At 46.7% G+C, this 20960-nt stretch overlaps 1 protein-coding gene across 2 annotated transcripts; it reads right to left on the minus strand.

The window, feature by feature from the left end:
- Positions 1 to 245: 245 nt before the first annotated feature.
- On the minus strand, positions 246 to 20615 carry LOC110567231 (argininosuccinate lyase-like). Of its 2 annotated transcripts, XR_010341491.1 has the most exons (11): positions 20516 to 20615; positions 19583 to 19772; positions 18772 to 19274; positions 17994 to 18098; positions 17271 to 17368; positions 14659 to 14736; positions 12926 to 13023; positions 12103 to 12217; positions 7384 to 7493; positions 6127 to 6222; positions 246 to 3744 (listed from the first exon to the last, which is right to left on the minus strand). XR_010341491.1 is itself a non-coding variant. In XM_064373429.1 (9 exons), exons 5-9 carry the CDS (start codon positions 17531 to 17533, stop codon positions 12185 to 12187), a joined length of 381 nt encoding a protein of 126 aa, XP_064229499.1. In that variant the 5' UTR covers positions 17534 to 17888; positions 17994 to 18098; positions 18772 to 19274; positions 19583 to 19772; positions 20516 to 20615; the 3' UTR covers positions 12149 to 12184. The 2 variants fall into 2 exon arrangements, 1 of the variants encoding a protein (XP_064229499.1); XM_064373429.1 differs by lacking the exons at positions 246 to 3744; positions 6127 to 6222; positions 7384 to 7493; positions 12926 to 13023 and adding exons at positions 13506 to 13653; positions 17510 to 17888 and having other exon boundaries at positions 12149 to 12217.
- Between the last annotated feature and the right edge of the window lie 345 nt (positions 20616 to 20960).

Consider the following 20960-nt stretch of genomic DNA (forward strand, 5'->3'; position numbering starts at 1 on the left):
TAAACTAAACAGAGGAACTAAAGAAATAAATAGGGAGATACACTGCATTCCTGGATTTGAAGATTCGGTATTGCTAATAAGTCAATTCTCACAAAACTGATCGATACATTCAATGCAATTATAATAAAAAATCTAGCAGAGTTTTTAGAAATGGACATACTAATTTAAAAATGTATATGGAAATGTAATAGACCTAGAATAGCTAAAACAACTTTGAAAAAGAAGAAGGTGGAGAACATCCAATATCTGGGTTTCAAGGTTTATTAACAAAGTTACAGTAACTATGGTATTGATGGTATTGGTACAAATACACATCTAGATCAATGGAAAAGAATAAAGTGTCCAGAAAGAGGCTATGACAGATATAGGATCAACTGATTTTCAAAATGACATTTTGTTGAAATGTCATTGCAATGGTGAAATGACAAATCCCCTAAATGAGGAAAAGAATAATCTTTTTATGAAATGTGCTGGAACAATGGAATAGTCATCTACAAATAAAATAAAACAAAAACACCTTGACACTCACTTTGCTGCACATACAGAAATTAACTCACCATCATGAATCTAACAAACCACCAAACTGCTCGAAGCAACCATAAGAAGAAATCTTAATGACCCTGGATTTGGCAAAGATTTCTTAAACGGGGCACTAAAGGTTTGAACTGTAAAAGAAAAAAAATTAAATAAATTGGACATCACAAAAATGTAAAACTTTTGCTCTTCGAAAGACACAAAAAGGCAAGCCAAGACTAGGGAAAAAATACTACTGATAAAACCCACATTCAACAAAGGACATTTACCTATAAACCAAAACCCCCCTGCATCCTCAGCTGCACATGGGAGATAGTTCTAAAGAGATGCTTCAGTGAAGGAGATATACACATGGCAAACGGGAATTACTGAGCTTTTTACTCTTGATGCTACTTAATGAAACTAGACTGCTCTCCTAATACTGCTGAAAATATATATATATTTGGTGGGAATGTAGATCGATGTAGCCATTATGAAGAGAATATGGAGGTTCTAAATAAATTTTAAAATAAGCCAGGTGAGTTGGTTCGCGCCTGTAATTCTAGCACTTTGGGAGGCTGAGGTGGGAAGATTGCTTGAGGCTGGGAGTTCAAGACCAGCCTGGGCAACATAATGGGACTCCATATCTATATTTAAAAAAAGATATTAAAAACAAAACTACCTTGTGCCCCAGTAATCCCTCTTCTAGGCATATATCCAAAGGAAATATAATCACCATGCCATAAATATATCTGTGCTACCATGTGTATTGCAGCACTATTCACAGTAGCCAAGATATGGAAACAACCTGAGTGTCTGTCAACAGAGAAATAATGGATAAATAGAATATCATTCAGTCTTTATAAAAAGAGACATCCTGCCATTTGCCACAACATGGAGGAACATGGAGCACATGTTGCTAAGTGAAGTAACCCAGACACAGAAAGACAAATACTGCATCATAAGACAAATACTGCATCATTTCACTTGTAGGTAGAATCTAGAGAGAGAAAGAGAGAGAGAGAGAGTCAAATATACAGAGATAGAGAATAAAACAGGAGTTAACAAGGACATGGGGGAGGTAGAGATGGAGACATGTATGTTAGAAGTTATACAGTAGCAGATACATAGGATAAACAACTCCAGAGATCTGATGTACATGAGAACGATAATTAATACAACTATACTATATTTGGGATTCCTGCAAAATAAGTAGATTTTACCTACTCTTGCCACAAAAACAAATAAAAATGGGTTAACTACGAGATGATAGATTTGTTAATTTACTTCACTATAGTAACCATTTTACTATCTATATGTATCTCGTGACATTGTGTTATAGACCTTAAATATACACAATAAAATGTATTTTTTAAAATAAAAATACTATTTTTAAAAGGAAATCTAAGACACCCGAGCTTCAGAGCTTGCTACTCTGTCCTGTGATAGCAGATTTTAACACTCTAAAAAGTTTGTAATTTGTTGGTTTTCTTGTTAAATAACATTTTGCTCATTTAAATGTATATTATTATATCTTTCCACCTTCTATAAGACATAAATATGTGTGAGGTTTTTCAGGAGAGTTTATTTTATTTTAAACTTAATTTTGTAATATAAAAATAGAAATACTGGTACTGCCTTCTTTCTTCACATGCTTGAGGTTAAAATATAATCTGAGTGTTAAATTACTTAAACAAGAGTTTAAGAATCTGTTTCTTTTGAATAAATGCCCTATGTCTTAATAGTGAAATGTACTGTTAGATCTTACAAAAATGAATGTGAAAGGGAATGTTCTGCAAGATGGAAGCAAATTGCAAATTCAGATCTTTGTAATTTTTATTGTTAATTTTCTCATTATAGAATAACATAATAACACTGCAGCACCCCAGAACACATATGAGAGGGAAAAATCATTCACAATGATTATAGCCTGACATTAACTGTATTTGCATTTTTGTGTTAAGTGGATGTTAAACCATGGCTCTAGCTATAATCCTTATGTATATGAGTATTTCTATGCATATTTCATAAGGGTCTAATCTTAGTGTGTAAACAATTTTCTATCTTTTCTATAGTACTTTATTTTATATATATATACACACACACACATATATATAAAATTGTATAGGCTAATATTTAGTGGCTAAATAATTTTCTATCTTGTGATGTCATACACATATACACATACACACACATATAATGCCATGTGATCACTCAAAACATTAATTTAGTGAATGAAATTTAATGATTTATATATAGTTATTGCAAATATCCCTTGACTGCTACTATTAGGTTGCCTTACATTGTTTATCACAATGAATTATGCTGAAATCATTATCTTTATGTACCTAAAACTTTTTTCATAATTTGAATTGATTTCCTAGAAAAATTCGAACAAATAGATTTACTCTATCATAGGTTGTAAGCATTTTATAATCCTTGATAAATTATGCTTTTCCAGATGATTATAATAATTTACATAAATACAAATGATGTCTAAGAGATTGCATCTTGACACAACTGGCACCATCACTAATTTTTCCAGTGCTAATGGTGTGTCCAAAAAAATGCCAACTAGTTTTAATTTGCATTTTAATTTATAAGAAGGATAATTATTTTATACATTTACTTAATAATTTGTTTCTAAATTTTATACAAAATTTCAAATGGCTTCATTTTGGAGCTCAGATATATATGTATTTTTATATAGTTATATTCAAATGATACACATATAATTTGCCTACAGGGTTTTAAAAATCAAATCGTAAGGACTGTTGACATTGGAAAGATATTTAATTTTGCTAAGTTTGCCACAAGTATTGTACCAAATTATTTGTTTTATTACCTTTTTTAATGCAAGTTTAATATTTTTACATTCTTAAATCTAACTTGGGGTATTGTGTATGTGTGTTATTTATTTTATGGATCCTAAGTCTGCAAAACTCATTTCTCTATATTTTGGATAAATGTTTGATTTAATTTAATCTTTTTTAAAAAATTTCTTTTATAGTTTTAAAATGTGACACAGGTAAACCATAAAGCACATATAATAAGTATGCACAATTTAATAATTATAAGGTGAACCCCTCTGTAACCACCAACTAATTCAATAAATGTAACATTTCCAGCATTCTAGAAGATTTTTGCATGTGGCTGTCTGATCACAATCCTTCTTTCTCCTCCTGGAGGTTCTCATAAACAATCCTGACTGGTGAAAAATCATTTTCTTGCCTAAAAAAAAAATGATTTCATTACTTAGGACTTAAATATTCAACTGGAAGCTATTTAATTTTGTCCATGTTTACCCAAAATATTGTACCATACTATATGCATTATTTTGTGTCATGTTTCCTTTGCTCACCATTATGTGGTTAAGATTCACCCATGCATTGCATTTAGCTGTAATAAGTTCATTTCCTTTGCTACAGACTACTTATTTGGCACTTCCATGAACAAGTATTATTATGAACAATTTTATATGTGTATTTTGGTGCAAATGTGCAAGATTTGCTCCACAATAAGTACCTAGGAGAATTGCTGGCTGCAGTCTACTCATGTCTTAAACTTTATATAACCAAATTTTTTCCAAAATATGTATACTAATCCACACTCCCAACCAGCAATACATGAGAATTCTCTTGCTCTACACTTCTCACCACTTAATATTGTGAGAACTTTATTTTTCTTGGTATGGTAGTTTTGAAACAGTAAGTCAGTGTGATTTCCATTTGGAGTTTTCTGATAATTAATGAAGTTGACCATATATTCCTGTTTTTTGGCCATTTATATTTCCTCATTTGTGAAGTGTATGTGCAATTCTTCTGCAACTATTTTCAATGGAGAGATATGGTTTTCTCATTGATTTAGAGGAATTTTATATTCATCTAGACACTAGTCGCTTTTCTCTATAATTTAAAATAATAAATCATCATAATTTTAATAAATTTGAACGTTTTTTATTGTTTTAAAGAATTATTTCCTACACTGATATCATGAAAGAAGTTTCCATTATTGTGACTCTAAGTGCTTTCAAGTTTTCTTTTCTCATATTTAGGCTTATAATTTACCTGGAATTGCTTTTAAGTAGAGTATGACATGGTAGTCCAATTTCATTTTGTTATTTACAAATAACTTCTATTTTTTAGTTTTGTTTTTTCCTTCTATTTGGAACTGGAACCTACATGCTTTGTTTCTATTCCTTTAGTAGTTGCACAAAACATTCCAACATGCATATCTAATTTACCACAAACTGAAGTTTATGGTACAGGCTGAGCAGCCCTCATCCAAAAATTGGTAATCCAAATTACTCCCTTTGCACGTCACATTGGTGCTCAAAATGTTTTGGATTTTGAAGCAGTTCAGGTTTTGGAGTTTTGGATTAGGGACACTCAATCTATATCTTTATTCTTCTCTTGGACATTACTAAGACCTCTGATGACTTGAAGTTCATTTCTCCTCTCGTCCAAACTTGTATGTTAATATAGTCATGTATTTTAATTCTACTTTATATATATTTTTTGAGACAGAGTCTTGCTCCGTCACCAGGCTGGAGTGCAGTGGTGCAATCTCAGCTCACTGCAACCTCCGCCACCTGGGTTCAAGCGATTCTTCTGCCTCAGCCTCCCAAGTAGCTGGGACCACAAGTGCGTGCCACCACGCCCGGCTAATCTACTTTATATTTTAAAGCCAACTATATAGACTTATCATGGTATATGCAGCTAACATTTATTCAGATTTGCCAATGTACCTGACACTTTTCCTTTTTGTTCATTGCCAATCAGACCTTCCATCCAAGATCACTTTTTCCTTTTTGTCTTTTCGCCTCAAATTACTTTTACCACAAGATCACTTTCTACTGAAAAATACCTTCAGATTACATGTCATGAGGGTCTCTGAGCTTTTATTTTTCTAAAATTTATTTTGCCTTTATCCTTAAAAGATACTTTCAGTATGAGTAAAGTTCTAGCTCGGTAATTACTTTCTTTACCCATCATTAAGTATATCAAAGTAGGATTCTCTTCTTCCTGTCTCCCTCCCCTTCTTCCTTTTCTTCTCCTGTGCTCCCCACAGTGTGGTTACCTGCTTCTCTGTGACCCAGCCCTAATTTAGTCTAAAGCCCAAGTGCCCCAAGCAATGGCTGTGCAGACATCAACTTTCAAAGAGTGCTCTGAACTCAGTGTGGCACTGCAGGGAGAAGATATGGAAAAGAGTTGTATGTGGACCACATCAGGACATCAGGAAAGCAGGTTGGCTAAACGTTTATCTGACAAGCTTTCATTTGTGCAGAGCCCACCTGCTCTTTGGTGCCAGCAAAGGTAAAACTGACTGAATGTGATTCATGTGACTATCCTGGCAAACTGAAGCCAACTGAGGGTCACCTAAGCACCCATGCCATGTGTGCATAATGGCCGCTCTAGAGGGCTGCACAAGATGCTCTAGAGGGCTGCACCTGGCAGGCAGCTCAACAGCCCAGTGTGCCAGGTACCATGCTGAGGTGTCCCTTTCTGTCCTAGCCCTTCTCACGTCCACCTGCCTAGAGCCCCATTGAGAGCCTGAGCTCTGCTGAAAACGCGAGGCCCTCCCATACTACATTACACAACACAAATGTCTCACCACCGAATCTTTCATCTTCTTGGGGAGAGGGTCAGCAGCTGACCTTCCAGATTTTGATGTGAAAATTTAGGAAACAGTCTGCATTGGATGAAGGACCTGAAAGTGGAAAAACACACAGGTTTTACTTTATCAAAGACGTTCCTGGGACAGTACTTTTGGTAAATAATTTCACCTTAGATCTCACACCCACACATGACAAAAGCAAGTGCTCTCTTCATTTAAAAATTTATAATAAAAAGAGGTACATGTTCAAGTGATCATAAAGATGGTGTTTTGATTTCTAAATTCCACCCTAATGAGAGCAGTCAAGTACCTTAGCAGCATCATCACCCTCTACTGTCAGGAGTGGGACAAAGGAACGGTCCTCCATCTCTGCCAGCACACTAGGGCTTCATCTTCACAAACAATTAGCAGTGGAAAGTGAACATTGCAGTAATACAACTGACACTAAAAATTGTGAGAACCATTTAACTTTTCTTTTTTCCATTTTTCATGCCTTTGATACAGCCACACCTAATAGCCTAAAATTATGGTGTCTCTGGTCCTCCAAGAGTGTGGTTATCTTAAATCAAAATCTTTCATAAATTTAAACACATTAAGATGCTACTGTCAGTATCTGAAACTTACTCTGGCATCACTTGAAAGATTTCCAGTGCCAGAGTACATGTTACCAAAGACTTAAACATATGATTAAAGTGAAGATTGTAATGTATACATTACGTTACTAAGGATCACATTAAATACATTTTAACACTTTGGTGCAAATCTCACTTTAAATCCAGTGGGCACTGGCCAGACTGAGAACCACCACCACCACAACAAAACAATAGAACAAAAACCTTTCATTTCAGAGGTGCTGGTTTAGTCTCCACAGGTAACTGCCTACATGCAGGTATGAAGCTTAATGGATCTAGAGAGGGTATCGTTGAGGTGGTAGCTTCTCACTCAACTCACCCAAGGGAAAGTCACAACAGGGCTTGGGTGCTATTGGCCATCTGTTCCTGCCACTGTGCATTTTATTCCAAAATCAACAGAGCAAAGCTAAAATGTTTGCTGGATGTTCACTTTTAACTGTTTTTAGTTTCTGGCTGGTCCTGTATTTCTCCTGCCCTCCTCCGGTGAATGACCAGCTAGTTTAATAATGAGAGTCGAATCACAATCGGCAGTGATTTGCCATCTCCTCACCTCAGTCAGGGCAAAAAGCTGCGGGAACCGCACCCCATGCTCAGTGATAGAGCACAGGCATAGATCACTCACATGAACACAGATGGGTCACTGCTCTGCCAGTTCAGATGGTAGGAAAGGGTGACCAAGAGGCCACAGAAGGCTGAGAACAGCACCGGGATGTGCTGCGTGCTCCATGGTTCCTAAAGAAAATATGTCAGTTAGCCAAGTCACTCTACAGCTATGTGAATAGCAGGATCTCTATCAAACATTAGAAACATCTCCACAGTCCAGCTGGATGGATGAGTTAATTCCTGTGATCATTCCTGCCCAAGGACATATAAGCAACTAGTGGGCACACAAAAAACTCACGTGTTGGTTTACGAACACTGATTTTGATAAGGGATTGGGGTAGGGGGAGTTTTGACTAATTGTACATACTTCTAAGAATAAAACTGAATCTTTCCTGAAATTAATCTTAGGATTTTTTATAGAATGTAATATTAAACGTGTCACTCTTCTGAATTCAATGTAACAATTATAATAATTATATTTCTCAATGTTTATTAATTGATAGTCTAAATGGCATAAGTGTAAAAGTGGCATAAGAGATTAAACATACTAATGAACTTTATGATAAAGATTAAAGATAGTCAGCTGAAAGATTTCCAGTGCAAGAGTACACCGTTACTAAAGACTTAAAGATATGATTAACTGAAAGATTGTAAAGTATACATTCATGTTACTAAATACATTTTAACACTTTGGTACAAATCTCACTTTAAATGGCGTAAGCAAAGAAAGAGCAAAGTTATTTGAAATGAAAAGAGAAAGGCACTTCAGGTTTAATTTGACAGAAGCACAGATGTCAGTTATCAACACACTGTACTCAGCCTGGCAGAGCGGAACTTGGGAAATACATGTTACCAGCCCAAGCAGTGTGGTGGCCTGGGACTCTAGCTCTCCTTCCACACACACCTGCTGCTCCCACCAACACAAACATGTCTTTCACATGCCAAGAAGAAAACATCTACATATTAACCTTCTTGATCACCATCAACAGAATCACTGATCCCTGATCCCTTCTGAAAGCTGAATTTAGTCAAGAAGTTAAATACTTTTTTCTCAAGATTTTTTTTTAAGATGGGTTGTCAATTGTGCTTACATGAATTCTTCAAATGAATGAGTCAAGTGTGCTTAGCAGATATCCTCTGTAACTGCTAAGATAGGCTGGAAAGCAAATGATACCCTGGATAGAGCAGGTGATTTTATTTTTGAATGCTTCATTTTCTTACAAATTAAAAGGTATTTCTTTTATCTTCCCCATTGTGGAAGTCTTAACGCCCGAGAGTAGTACCTGGAAAGCAAATTGCAGGGAGCTGACTCTCGCAGACTGCTGAGCTGCATGGTTATAAAGTCAGGAAGTAAGACTCACTGTCTCTAGACGCATCTCCACACAGATCCCCACACTAAGAAGTCCCGCATGCCTCTCAGATCAGCTTCCCCGAAGGTCAGGTGCAGAGCCTTTTCCAGCACCCTAAGGTACGATGGCTGCATTCATTATTTTTCGGATTCTGTGCAGATGTCTTCCTCACCAATTTTGTTAAAAAACTTAAACCCAGTGATGATGCATCCTCCACGGACCTTTTCTCCCTTTGGAGTTTTCATCAGCAACACTTTCCCTTCCAGTATCCAAGGAAGAGGTGTACTTCCTCCTTCCTGAGCCAAACCCTCCCCTCAGATCAGGATGTCCTACTTTTTCATTGGTACCCTCTGCCCTGCCTATAAAAATACTTAAGTTGCTGACATCTTTTTTATTTTGAGACGGAGTCGCTATCACCCAGGCTGGAGTGCAGTGACGTGATCGCGCCTCACTGCAACAACTTCCACTCACTTCAACCTCCACCTCCCAGGTTCAAGTGATTCTCCTACCACAGCCTCCTGAGTGGCTGGGATTACAGGTGCGCACCACCACAACCACCTAATTTTTTTGTTGTCACCATGTTGGTCAGGCTGGTCTCAAACTCCTGACCTCAGGGGATCTGCCCCCCTTGGCTTTTCAAAGTGCTGGGATTATAGGCATGAGCCACCATGCCCGGTCAGTTGCTGACATCTTTAACAAATAGTCAGTCCTCCTTCCCCTTGATCCGGTTGCCCTCGAAAGCTACTGTACTATCCTAGTCTGTTTGGGCTGATATAACAGAATATCATAGACTGGGTGGCTTATAAACCACAGAAATTTATTTCTCACATTTCTGAGGGCTGAAAGCCCAACATCAAGGTTCAGGAAGGAGAAGGTTTGTTGTCTGGGGAAGCCCTGTTTCCTGATTCCTAGATGGTGCCTGTCTGCTGTGTCCTCAGGTGGCAGAAGATGTAAGAAAGCACCCTAGGGCCTCTTTTACCAGGCACTAATCCCATTCATGAGGACTCCTTCATCAATAGCTGTAATCACCTCACAAAGTCCTCACCTCCGATACCATTACATTGGGGATTAGGATTCAACATGAATTTTGAGGCAGACATTCAGTCTATAGCATATGCTATCTCTCTTTTTTCTTTCAGTGCCATCCCAGCCTTTTGAAGGTCTGGGTTCCACATTTCACTTCTAGTCATCGGTGAATGACCCAGTAGTCTCTGTTATGCCGGGTACCTTTAATAAGTGTGGAGGCCCTACCATGAGCTGTGTGACCTTGCCCTCCCAAAGTGCTAGGATTACAGGCATGAGACACTGTGCCCAGCCTTAATATTATTATTAAGACAGAGTTTAGCTCTAATTGCCCACGCTGGAGTGCAATGGTGCAATCTTGGCTCACGGCGACCTCCACCTCCCGGGTTCAAGTGATTCTCCTGCCTCAGCCTCCCAAGTAGCTGGGACGACAGGCACACACCACCACGCCCAGATAATTTTTTTTGCATTTTAGTAGAGATGGGGTTTTGCCATGTTGGTCAGGCTGGCCTCAAACTCCTGACCTTAGGTGATCTACCCACCTTGGCCTCCAAAAGTGCTGGGATTACAGGGGGGTTGGGCTGTGGGTAAAGACAGCTGGAGCCAGAATGTCCGTGAGCTGATTATTGTTGAAGCTGGGTGTCAGTACATAGGGTTCATTACGCATTCTCTAGCTGTTATAGACAGAAATTCCCATAATAATTGATTTTAAAAGAAATCAGCCAGGCAAAGTGACTCATGCCTGTAATTCCTGCACTTTGGGAGACGAAAGTGGAAGGATGGCTTGGGGCCAGGAGTTTGAGACCAGCCTGGGCAACACAGGAAAGACCCTGTCTCTACAAAGAAAAACAAAAAATTAGCCAGGCGTGGTGGTGCACACCTGTAGTCCCAGCTATTTTGGAGACTAAAGTGGGAGGACCATTTGAGTCCAGGAGTTTGAGGCTGCAGTGAGCCATGACTGTACCATTGCACTCCAGCCCAGGTGACAAAGAGAGACCTTGTCTCTAAAAAATAATTTTTTAAAGTTATTTAGTTAATTAATTAATTTACATATCTGAAGATGGAGTTTCACTCTGTTGTTCAGGCTGTAATGTGGTGGCATGATCTCGGCTCACTGCATCTCCCGGGTTCAAGCAGTTCTCCTACCTGAGCCTCCTAAGTAGCTGGGATTACAGGTGTGGGCCACCACACCCAGCTGATTTTTGTAGTTTTATTAAGAGACATGAACACGCCATGTTGGCCAGGCTGGTCTCAAAATCCTGAACTCAAGTGCTCCACCTGCTTCAGCCTCCCAAAGTGTGACATTCCAGGCATGAGCCACCATGCCAGTCTTTTATATAAATTTTCTTTATTAAAGGGGTTCTGGTTGGATCAGTTGATGGGCCCCAGGTCCCTTGAGTCTCATTTACTTCCACTGCATAGCAGCAGCTTCTGTCCCTTCCCTGTTCCCCAGGAGTAGGAGCGAGCACACCTCTCCTTCCCTGCCCAGGTCCTCCCGCCCCACTTTGCCTCCTCCCAAGGCCACCCTCCTGGCAAGCCCACCCCAGTGCCTGGGATCTAGGGGAGGAGAGGCAGGTGGGTGTGGTCTTGCATGCAGCGTAGAGATGACGACGCCAATGGCCACCTGAAGCACAGCACTCATGGTGTCTGACACTTCAAACAAAGTTTTCCTGTCCTCCTGGGAGGTACATGGCAGGAGGTGAGGGCCTAGCAGCCCCTTGGCACCCAGGGTCCCCACAGCCCCACCCCACACTGAGGCATCCCCACTGCCTTCAATGGGAAGAATACTCAGTACCCCAAGGAAGGGCCGAGAGCTCCAAGGGCAGCCACAGATGGGGCTGAGTGCACAGGATGGGAGTAGGTATGGCAACCCTGGGGGTCCCTGCCTGGGTGTGCCAGAACCCCGAGAACTGGCACATGGTGTGTAGGCAGGCAGGTCTCCCCCAGCCACTGTCCCCAGCCTCACACCTGTAAGTCTTGGTTGCAGGTGCGGGCAAGTCCCTTGAGGGTCATCAGGAGCACGACATGTTGCAAGAAGAGGGAGGCACAGGGCTGGACTGGGAATCCTGCCCCCTGGGGACCTCACATCCACCCTTCCTTTCTCCCTGCCCTGCTCATCCACCCAAACACACACCCCGCCTGGCTCCAGATCAGCTCCAAGCTGTCGGGGTTTTTCTTCTGGGGCATCAGGCTGCTTCTGGTGCTGCGGACAGAGATGCAGGCACCGAAGGGGCTAGGCCCTTGGCTGGTCCAGCAGCCCACTGGCCAGGTCTGGCGAAGGGCAGGGAGGAAGGAAGCCATGCCTAAGGCGGGTGAGGAACACAGAGGCTATGAGGGACAGGTGGAAGTGGCAGCTCAGGGCTTACCTGTAGGCATCTGAGAGCTGCAGGAAGCTGAATTCCTTGGTGCCGCAGAGTATGAGGTCCCTGGCCATCCTTCTGAGATGGGTCATGCAGAATGAAGCCCAGAACAGGAACTCAGCTGGGAGAAAGAAAAGGTTCCCAGTCACCAAGCCTCTCCGGTACTCACCCAGCCTGACCATACAGGGCGTAAAAGGAGGTTAGGCGGTGGGGGGGACCTGGCTAAATTTTCATTCTTTTTTCCAGACATAGAGTCTGTTCTGTTGCCAGGCTGGAGTGCAGTGGTGAGATCTCGGCTCACTGCGGTCTCCTCCTCCCAGGTTCTAGCGATTCTCCTGCTTCAGCCTTCTGAGTAGCTGGCACCATGGCCAGCTAATTTTTCTATTTTTATTAGAGATGGGATTTCACCATGTTGGTCACGGTGGTCTCAATCTCTTGACCTCGTGATCCAACTGCCTTGGCCTCCCAAAGTTCTCAATTAGAGGTGTGAGCCTGACCTAAATTTTCATTTTGAGTAAAGATGGGGTCTTGCTATCTTGCCCATGCTGGTCTAAAACACCTGGGCTCAAGCAATCTTCCTGCCTTGGCCTCTCAAAGTGCTGGAATTAAAAATGTGAGCCACTGCTCCTAGCCTGTTTTATGTTATTGTTGTTGTTTTAAATAAACCAGCTCTGGCTGGGTGTGGTGGCTCACTCCTGTAATCCCAGCACTTTTGGAGGCCAGGTGGGCAGATCATGAGGTCAGGAGATCCAGCCCATCCTGGCCAACATGGTGAAACCCTGTCTCTACTAAAAATATAAAAATATTACCCAGGTGTGGTGGTACGCACCTGTAATCCCAGCTGCTTGGGAGGCTGAGCCAGGAGAATCACTTGAACCCAGGAGGTGAAGGTTGCAGTGAGCCGAGATCGTGCCACTGCACTCAAGCCTGGAAACAGAGCAAAACAAAACAAAAAATTAGATAAACCAGCTTTACTGAGGTATTGTTCACATACAATCTACCCATTTATTTATTTTCATTTTATTTTATTTTATTTTTTGAGATAAAGTTTCACTCTTGTCGCCCAGGCTGAAGTGTACTGGTGTGATCTGAGCTCACTGCAGCCTTGGCCTCCTGGGTTCAAGCGATTCTCTTGCCTCAGCTTCCCAAGTAGCTACAGGCGCCCACCATCACACCCGGGTAAATTTTGTATTCTTAGTAGAAATGGGGTTTCACCATGTTGGCCAGTGCTGGGATTACAGGCATGAGCCACTGTGCCCTGCCCAATTTACTCATTTAAAGTTTACACTTCAGTGTACAATCATCACCACGACCAGTCTGACCATACAGGGGTAGGAGAAGACTGGAGAGAAGCTGGGCTGGGGGACAGAAGTGAGGCACAGGGCAGGGACTGGCTCCCCAAGACTCACCCAGGAAGTCACGCTCACTGGTGGCATCCATGCTGTTAAGAGTGATGGCACCAAAGTTGAGTTCTTAGGGGTTGGGAGGAAGCAGGGCTGGGCTGGAGCACAGGGAGTGGCCTCCTCTCCCCTAACCAGGTTGCCTGGTCCCCTCCCCCTGGAAAGAGGATCAGGGCAGAGGATCAGGGCGAGTGGGGCGGGAGCTGGGAGGGAGCATCTTTTCCACAGTCTCAGGAGAGAGGTAGGAGCCCTGAGTCTCTCAGTACCAGGCACCCCTGCCATGGGTGACCCCTGGCCTGGATAAACTCAGTGCCCATAGGCAATGAATGATGGTTTCACCAGGGGCCACAAGCCCCTGCCCTCTGGTGTGTCTGCATGTCCTGGCGGGTGCTGAGGGTGACTCTCCCTAGGGAGGAGGGGCAGGGTATCTCACTTGCTCAGAGCAGCTCTCCATCCATACCCAGGAGATTGCCCGAAATGGCCCCGCTGCAGGGACAGGGATTCATGGTGACCAGTGCTCCTGGCAGGCAGTCCTGACTGACAGACAGAAACACACACACACACACACACACACACACACACACACACACACACACAACGAAGTCCTAGTTGCCAGGGCAACCGCCTGGAGCTCAGCCTCTTCCCTGGCCCAGTCGCCTTGGGTGCACAACACTTGTCCCCAAGTGTCCCCAGAACACTTACCCCAAGCACCGAGTCATCTTGGGTGCAGGACCCTTGTCTCCCGACACGACCCCATATGTCAGGCTGAAGGCAGTGGGCTGGACTCACTAGGAGCCTCAGTGAAGAGTTCCAGCCCTGCTCAGACACATTCACTGGCTTGGACGTCCCCACCTTAGCAAGAGCTGGGGCTCCATGCAGCGTCCCCCTCTGAGCAGATAACCCGATTTTCTGTCCCTCTCTACCCTTCCCAGCTCATGTGTGAATCCCTAAGGCTATGCAGCAGCCACCCCCACCAGACCCTTAGGGCACTAGAGCCTCACCCACCTCCCCAGGGGCAGGACATCAATCAGCTTCCGCACCTCCAGCAGCCGCTGAGTCTAGGGTCAGCACCATGGCATGGTTGTGGGAAGCCAGGGGCAGGAGGGTCAGGGCAGCCAGGGTCCTCCCCTCCAGCATGGCCCCTGTACCTCACCCAGCTCACCTCAGGATCCAGCAGCTCCAGTGAAGGGGCTGGGCCCTCTGCAGGTGGGTGTACCCTGGGAAGAGGACGTCATGTTCCCTGTGGGAGAGGAGGAGCAGGGGCTCAGGTGGAGGCCGGGTCAAGGCCTGCCAGTGACACTGGGACCCTGCAGGCCTGGGTCACCCCTGGGAAGAAGTGTTGCCCTACAGCACTGCACCTGGAAGAGGGATCCAGGATCTCCCAGGGACAAATCGCTCTCAAGGGAAAAAGAGGACGAAATGGAGCCTTGTGAATCACAGACTGGGCCTGAGCTGTGGGGCTCCTGGGGTGAGGCTTTGCCAGGAACACCCAAAGCCTGAGCCTCTGTCACTCAGCATCTCCCAGTGGGAGCTATAACAGGGTAGGAGGTCCATGTTGGGTATGACTTGGGTATGACTTGGGAGGTTTCGTTTGAGGATCCCCAAAATAGCTGGAGCTCACAAAATGCTACTCGGAGCAGGTGAGATGCCCTGTCCTTCATTCAAGTTACTAATTTTTTGTATTTTTAGTAGAAACAGGGTTTCACCATGTTGGCCAGGCTGGTCTCAAACTCCTGACCTCAGATGATCCACTCACCTTGGCCTCCCAAAGTGCTGGGATTATAGGCATGAGCCACTTCACCTAGCCTGTTGTTTTAAATAAACCAACTTTGCTGAGATATCATTCACATACAATTTACGCATTTGAAGTTTACACTTTAGTGTACATCCTTCATCAGTTTTTGAACATTTTCATCATCCCCTAAAGAAATTCTGTACTCAAGGCCAGGCATGGCGGCTCAAGCCTGTAATCCCAGCACTTGGGGAGGCTAAGAGGGTAGGATCACTCGAGGCCGGGAGTTCAACCAGACGGGGCCACACGGTGAGAACCCATTACTACAAAAAATATAAAAACTTCGCAGAGTGTGGTGCACACCTGTGGTCTTACCTACTCAGAAAGCTGAGGTGGGAGGATCATTTGAGTCCAGGAGTTTGAGGCTGCAGTGAGCTATTACTGAGCCACTGCACTCCAGCCTAGGTGACAGAGCAAGAGCTCGTCTCTAAAGACAATTTAAAGAGAAAAAATTTGGCCAGGCACGGTGGCTCACGCCTGTAATCCCAGCACTTTGGGAGGCCAACGTGGGTGGACCCTAAGATCAGGAGATTGAGAACACCTTGGCCAACATGGTAATACCCTGTCTCTACTAAAAAATACAAAAATTAGCTGGGTGTGGCACGTACCTGTAGTCCCAGCTATTGTGGAGGCTGAGGCAGGAGAATTGCTTGAATCCGGGAGGCAGAGGTTGCACTGAGCCGAGTGCCACTGCACTTCAGCCTGGGTGACAAGAGCAAAACTCTGTCTCAAAAAAAAATTTAAAAATTAGGCTGGGCGCAGTGGCTTATGCCTATGATCCCAGCACTTTGGCAGGCTGAGGTGGGCAGATCACCTGAGCTCAGGAGTTCAAGAGATCAGTCTACTGAAAAAAAATACAAAAATTAGCTGCATGTGGTGGCACACATCTGTAATCCCAGCTACTTGGGAGGCTGAGGCACGAGAATCACTTGAACCTGGGAGGCGGAGTTTGCAGGTAGGAGAGATCACACCACTGTACTCCAGACCAGGTGACAGAGCGAGACCCTGTCTCAGAAAAAAAAAGTAAATTAAAGAAACCCTGAACTCAGTAGCAGATACTCCCTGTTCCTCCTAGCAGCCTTGCCCCACCTCCACAGTGACAATTTGTGTGCCCTTATTTCCCGCCAAGTCTGACAAACAGAGGTCCCAGGGAGTTGACGAAGAGGAGGGGTCTCTGACAACACGTGGAGACTCCTCAGCAGCTCCTCCTCCAGGTCTGCAAGGAACAAATCCCGACCCAAAGACACCAGGTCCCAGAAGCCAAAGCCTGGGATGAGGCCAGCAGGAGGCAGCCTTTGGCTCTGTCTTTCCCCAGATGGGCAGGGTGGGGACACGGAATGTGGGTGTGGGAGATGTGGGGAACAGGCAGGGTGGGGAGAGACTCTTGCTGCTCCAGGCACAGCCAAACTAGTGCCTTAGTTTGCTTCCCTCAAATCTGCAAAGGGTGAGTTCTCTTTCTTTTTATTTTTTATTTTTTGAGACGGAGTCTCACTCTGTCTCCCAGGCTGAAGTGCAATGATGCAATTGCAGCTCACTGCAATCTCTGCCTTTCAGGTTCAAGGGATTCTCCTGCCTCAGCCTCCCAAGCAGCTGTGATTACAGGTGCACACCACCACATCTGGCTAATTTTTGTATTTTTAGTAGAGACAGGGTTTCACCATGTTGGCCAGGCTGGTCTTGAACTCCTGACCTCAGGTGATTCACCAACCTCTGCCTCCCAAAGTGCTGGGATTACAGTCATGAGCCACCACATCAGGCCCCACAAAGAGTGACTCTTCCCTGCCTGCTGAGCTAGACTGGCATGGGAGTATTGGGGCCTGCAGGAAATGCCCCATTCCTGGCTGCTTTGCCTCGATCCTGGAGTTCTGCAATACCCGAGTCCCCCAGGGCCTGGCACCCCCACCCTGTTCACCCGTCACCTAGTCTGCCGTTCAGGCTGCCATCACACCTCTCTGCCCCCTGGGTATCCCTTGGGAACTCACACCTCTGTCGGATCCACCATGGTCCTGATGAGCTCCCAGAGGTGGCCGGAGAGCATGGAGCAGGTCTGCCGCATCCACAGCCTGAGGTCCGTGACCACCTGTGCCAGGAGGAGGTGGTGCTCAGGGAGGCCGACGAGATGATTCCCTGGGGAGCCAGGACCCTGCTGAGTTCTAACTGCCCCATGGGCTCCCCAAGGTTGGGACAGCACGGAGCAGGGGGGTAGAGGGGCTAGAGGCACCTGGTCATTCCAGTTGCATCCCATGTGCAGCTTCCCAGCAATTTCGCCAATGAGCTCTTGGAGGTGAAGGGAGGCCCAGGGTCACAGTCTATATGCCCAGAGGAGTCAATCCAGGCAGGGCAGCATTCATCAGCCCTGCCAACCTCCCTCTCTACCCCAGGGCCCCAGGTCTTGCCCAAATCTCTCACCAATTCTGCTTAGCCCTGTTGTTCCTTTTTTTTTTTTTCAATTTTTTGTAGTTATGGAACCTTGTTGGGTTGCCCAGGCTGGTCTCGAACTCTTGGCCTCAAGTGATCCTCCCACCTCAGTCTCCCAAAGTGCTAGGATTATAGGCATGAGCCACCACAACTGGCCCACGTCCTGAGGTCTCCACTGCTGTCTGCCAATGGCGAAGTAAACAGAACGATGGTGCTAATGCTCAAAGTGGCCCGGGGCCAGGTGGAGACGGGAGGCCAGGAAAGCAGTGGGGCTGCAAGGGTCGTACCTTCAGGCGGCGCTCGCTGGCTGTGTGGGTGTCCTCATCGTTGGGGTTGAGTCTGAAGGTGCCCTGGGCCCGCTTCTCAGTCACCTATAGCAGGTGGCAGCAATGCTGGGGGGCAGGTGAGCAGATATCAGGAGCCAGGAGAGTCCCTGCCCTGGTCCCACCCTATCCCTCATGGCTGACTGTCCCTGTCCAGGAGCTGAGTCCTGGAACCACACCCTGGGAGGGGGCATCTCAGGTGGGGACACCCTCACTCATGAGCCATGTGGGCATGAGGGGTCATTAAAGGATGGAGAGAGGCAGTCATCAAGGCACACAGTTAAACAGCACTTGAGTATATAATTAGTTCAACATGAAACCACAGACTGGCAACACTGTACTATTTGCTTAGGGATTTGGTGGGAGCCTGGGGCCACAGGGAGGGGCCTCGGGTGGGGCTTGGGCCACGGGGAGTACCTGGTAAGCTGCCTGTTCCTTGAGTACGATGTGTACCAAGGGGAGCTGGAGTGAGGGCAGCTCCATGGGGAAGGGACAGGATTGCCACCCTGAGCTGTGTGACCTTAGGCAAGACCCCTCTACTCCAAGCGAGGTCAACCACACAGGTGATTTTGGGAGCCAGTGCCCACTCAGACAGTCTGGATTTTAGCTACATAGGTGGATAGGAACCTGTAAAGATTTAGAGATGCTGGGAGAACCTTTTTCCTGGGAGAGCTTCCCAAACAGGGAACAAACAGAGCCACCCTGGGCCCCGCTGAGAAAGGATCCTACCGGAAGCCCTCACCACTGTCTTGCTCCGCGCTGGTGGTCATGGTGATGTCATCGACGCAGGTGGTGGGTGTCGTGAACAGAAGCACAGACCGCTGCAGTCTCACCGAGCTGAAGTCAAAGTCTGTGTTCTGGACAAAGTAACCGTTGGGATATCTAGGGTGGGAGAACTGTAATTTGCTGGACCCTTGCTGTGGGTCATTTAACCTCAGCTCACATGTCTGTGGCCTCCCCAGATCCAGGCCCCTCCACTATGTGAAGGCAAACCTGTCCCTAGCAGGAAGACCATGGGGTGGAGCGGGAAGGTGGGGGCGTGTGGTGGAGGCAGGAGGGTACCCACTTGCAGGTGTCGGTCATGTAGCGGAAGATCCCTGGTGGCTGGGTGGAGGGAGTGTGTTGTTGACGGCAATAGTGACAGGGAGGCGGGAGGGCAGGGGACCCACCTGGACCAGGCTGCTGATGTTGGCCTTGAAGGGGAGGTAACCCCCCATGCTCTAGCGCATCGACCCCGTTGACCCACTGCAGACACCGGAGATATGGGGAGGGGGCAGCAGGTCAGCACATGAGGAGGGGTCCTCCTATTGGGCACTCCCTAGTAACCTGCAGCATAGAGCTGAGGCCTGCCAGCCAGACGGGAAAAATGGCATCCCAATGGGGTAGAGTAGGCCACCTATCCCCCTACACAGGGCACAGCCTCCAGGGCAGAGCAAGGAAGGGCCCCTCACCGGCCCATTCCAGGAGACAGGCTGTGGGTGGCACCTGGGACTCCCATGCTGTTCAGCAGCCACACCCACCCACCTGCCCTAACTGCTCCTGGCTGCACTCACCACAATGGCATAGGAGTGGGCACTGCCAATCCTCAGCACCACTCTTGTGTGCAGGTCCTGGGTCCACCACTCCGGCAGGGTCACTTCCCGTCTGTACCACATCCAGCTGACAAAATGCCACAGCCGTCAGTCCGGCCGGGCAGATGTTCTTGAAGCTGTAGAGAACCTGCATGTCCAAGGTGGGGCCAGACTGTGGAAAGAAGGGCGGAGCTCAGCTCCTAGGCCCCCAAACAGATCTGGGACCAAGGTACATTCCTGCCTTGGCAGAGCTGACCTCGGGATGTCTAAACTGTCCCCTCCTCCCCATCCCCGGGCCCAGCTCTGTGCAGCGCAAGGCACTCTGGCCCGACTAGCGGAAGGAGTGTCTGGGTGGCTCATGCCTGTAATCAGTCCTTTGGAAGGTCAACATAAAATGATGGCTTGAGGCCAGGAGTTCGAGATCAGCCTGGGCAAAGTAGTGAGACCCTATATCTAAAAAAAAATTTTGTTTTAAATTAGCCAGGCGTGGAGGCCCCAGCTAACTTGCAAGGCTGCGGCAGGAGGATCGCTTGGGCTCAGAAGTTAGGATTGCGCCACTGCGCTCCAGCCTGGGCGACAGGGCCAAGCCCAGTCTCAAAAAATGTTTTAAAACTAAAAATCAACATTAAAAAAAAGGACACTGCCAGGGCTCAGCCTTGGCCTCGGGAGGGGGCTCGGCAGGGGCGCTTCCTCCTCCTCCCGCCTCCTCCGCCGCGGTCCTCCGGGGTCCCCTCCGTGCCCCACTCCCCCAACCCCGCGCTCCCAAGCCCACTGACCTTTAACCACCTCTGGGCCCCCAAGCCCCGGGCGCCCAGGGGAAGGAGCCTGCGAGGCGGTCCGGGCTCCCCCACTCCCTCTGCCGGGCTTCCGCGCGCCTCCCGGCCCTGCCCCGAGTACCGCAGCAGCGGCCGCTACCTCTGCTCCTGGAAGCCCCGGCGGCGGACGTCGGAGAGGTCGGCGCGGAAGCTCCAGAGGCCGTCCAGCTCCTTGCGCTCCCGAGACAGGCTCTCCCGGGGGTACAGCATCCCGCCCTGCAGCGCCAGCGCGCAGCCACACGACAGCGGCCCAGGCCACCGCCGGCCCCGAAGTCAGGCTTTCCGCTCCTCCGCTCGGCTTCCAGGTGCGGGGAAAGCAGCAGCGCGGGAGGCGGCCGGTGGGCGTGTCGCTTGACGTACTGAGGCCGTCGGCGCCATGTTGGTTGAGGGCGCGTGCCAGGTCTGGACGGGAGGGGGAGCCGGGTGCTGCTGGGTGAGGCCAGGGGCTGGGAACCCCGGGCTAGGCCTTTGGCGAATTGGGACCCTCACACTCAGCCCCAGTCAAGAAGGGCCAGGTCTTCTCCCCACTTCTACCCAGGCTGGAC

This window comes from Aotus nancymaae, unplaced genomic scaffold, assembly GCF_030222135.1.
Source record: "Aotus nancymaae isolate 86718 unplaced genomic scaffold, 86718_ANA_hifiasm-v0.15.2.pri h1tg000008l, whole genome shotgun sequence".
In the NCBI taxonomy this organism is placed as follows: domain Eukaryota; kingdom Metazoa; phylum Chordata; class Mammalia; order Primates; family Aotidae; genus Aotus; species Aotus nancymaae.

Coding starts and splice junctions, on each gene's coding strand:
- LOC110567231 (XM_064373429.1), bottom strand. CDS start 17,533: ATGGGATGCAACTGGAATGACCAG. Junction 17,369..17,509: donor GATGCAACTGGAATGACCAG/GTGCCTCTAGCC, acceptor CTCCTGGCACAG/GTGGTCACGGACCTCAGGCT. Junction 14,737..17,270: donor ATGGTGGATCCGACAGAGGT/GTGAGTTCCCAA, acceptor CCTCTCCCACAG/GGAACATGACGTCCTCTTCC.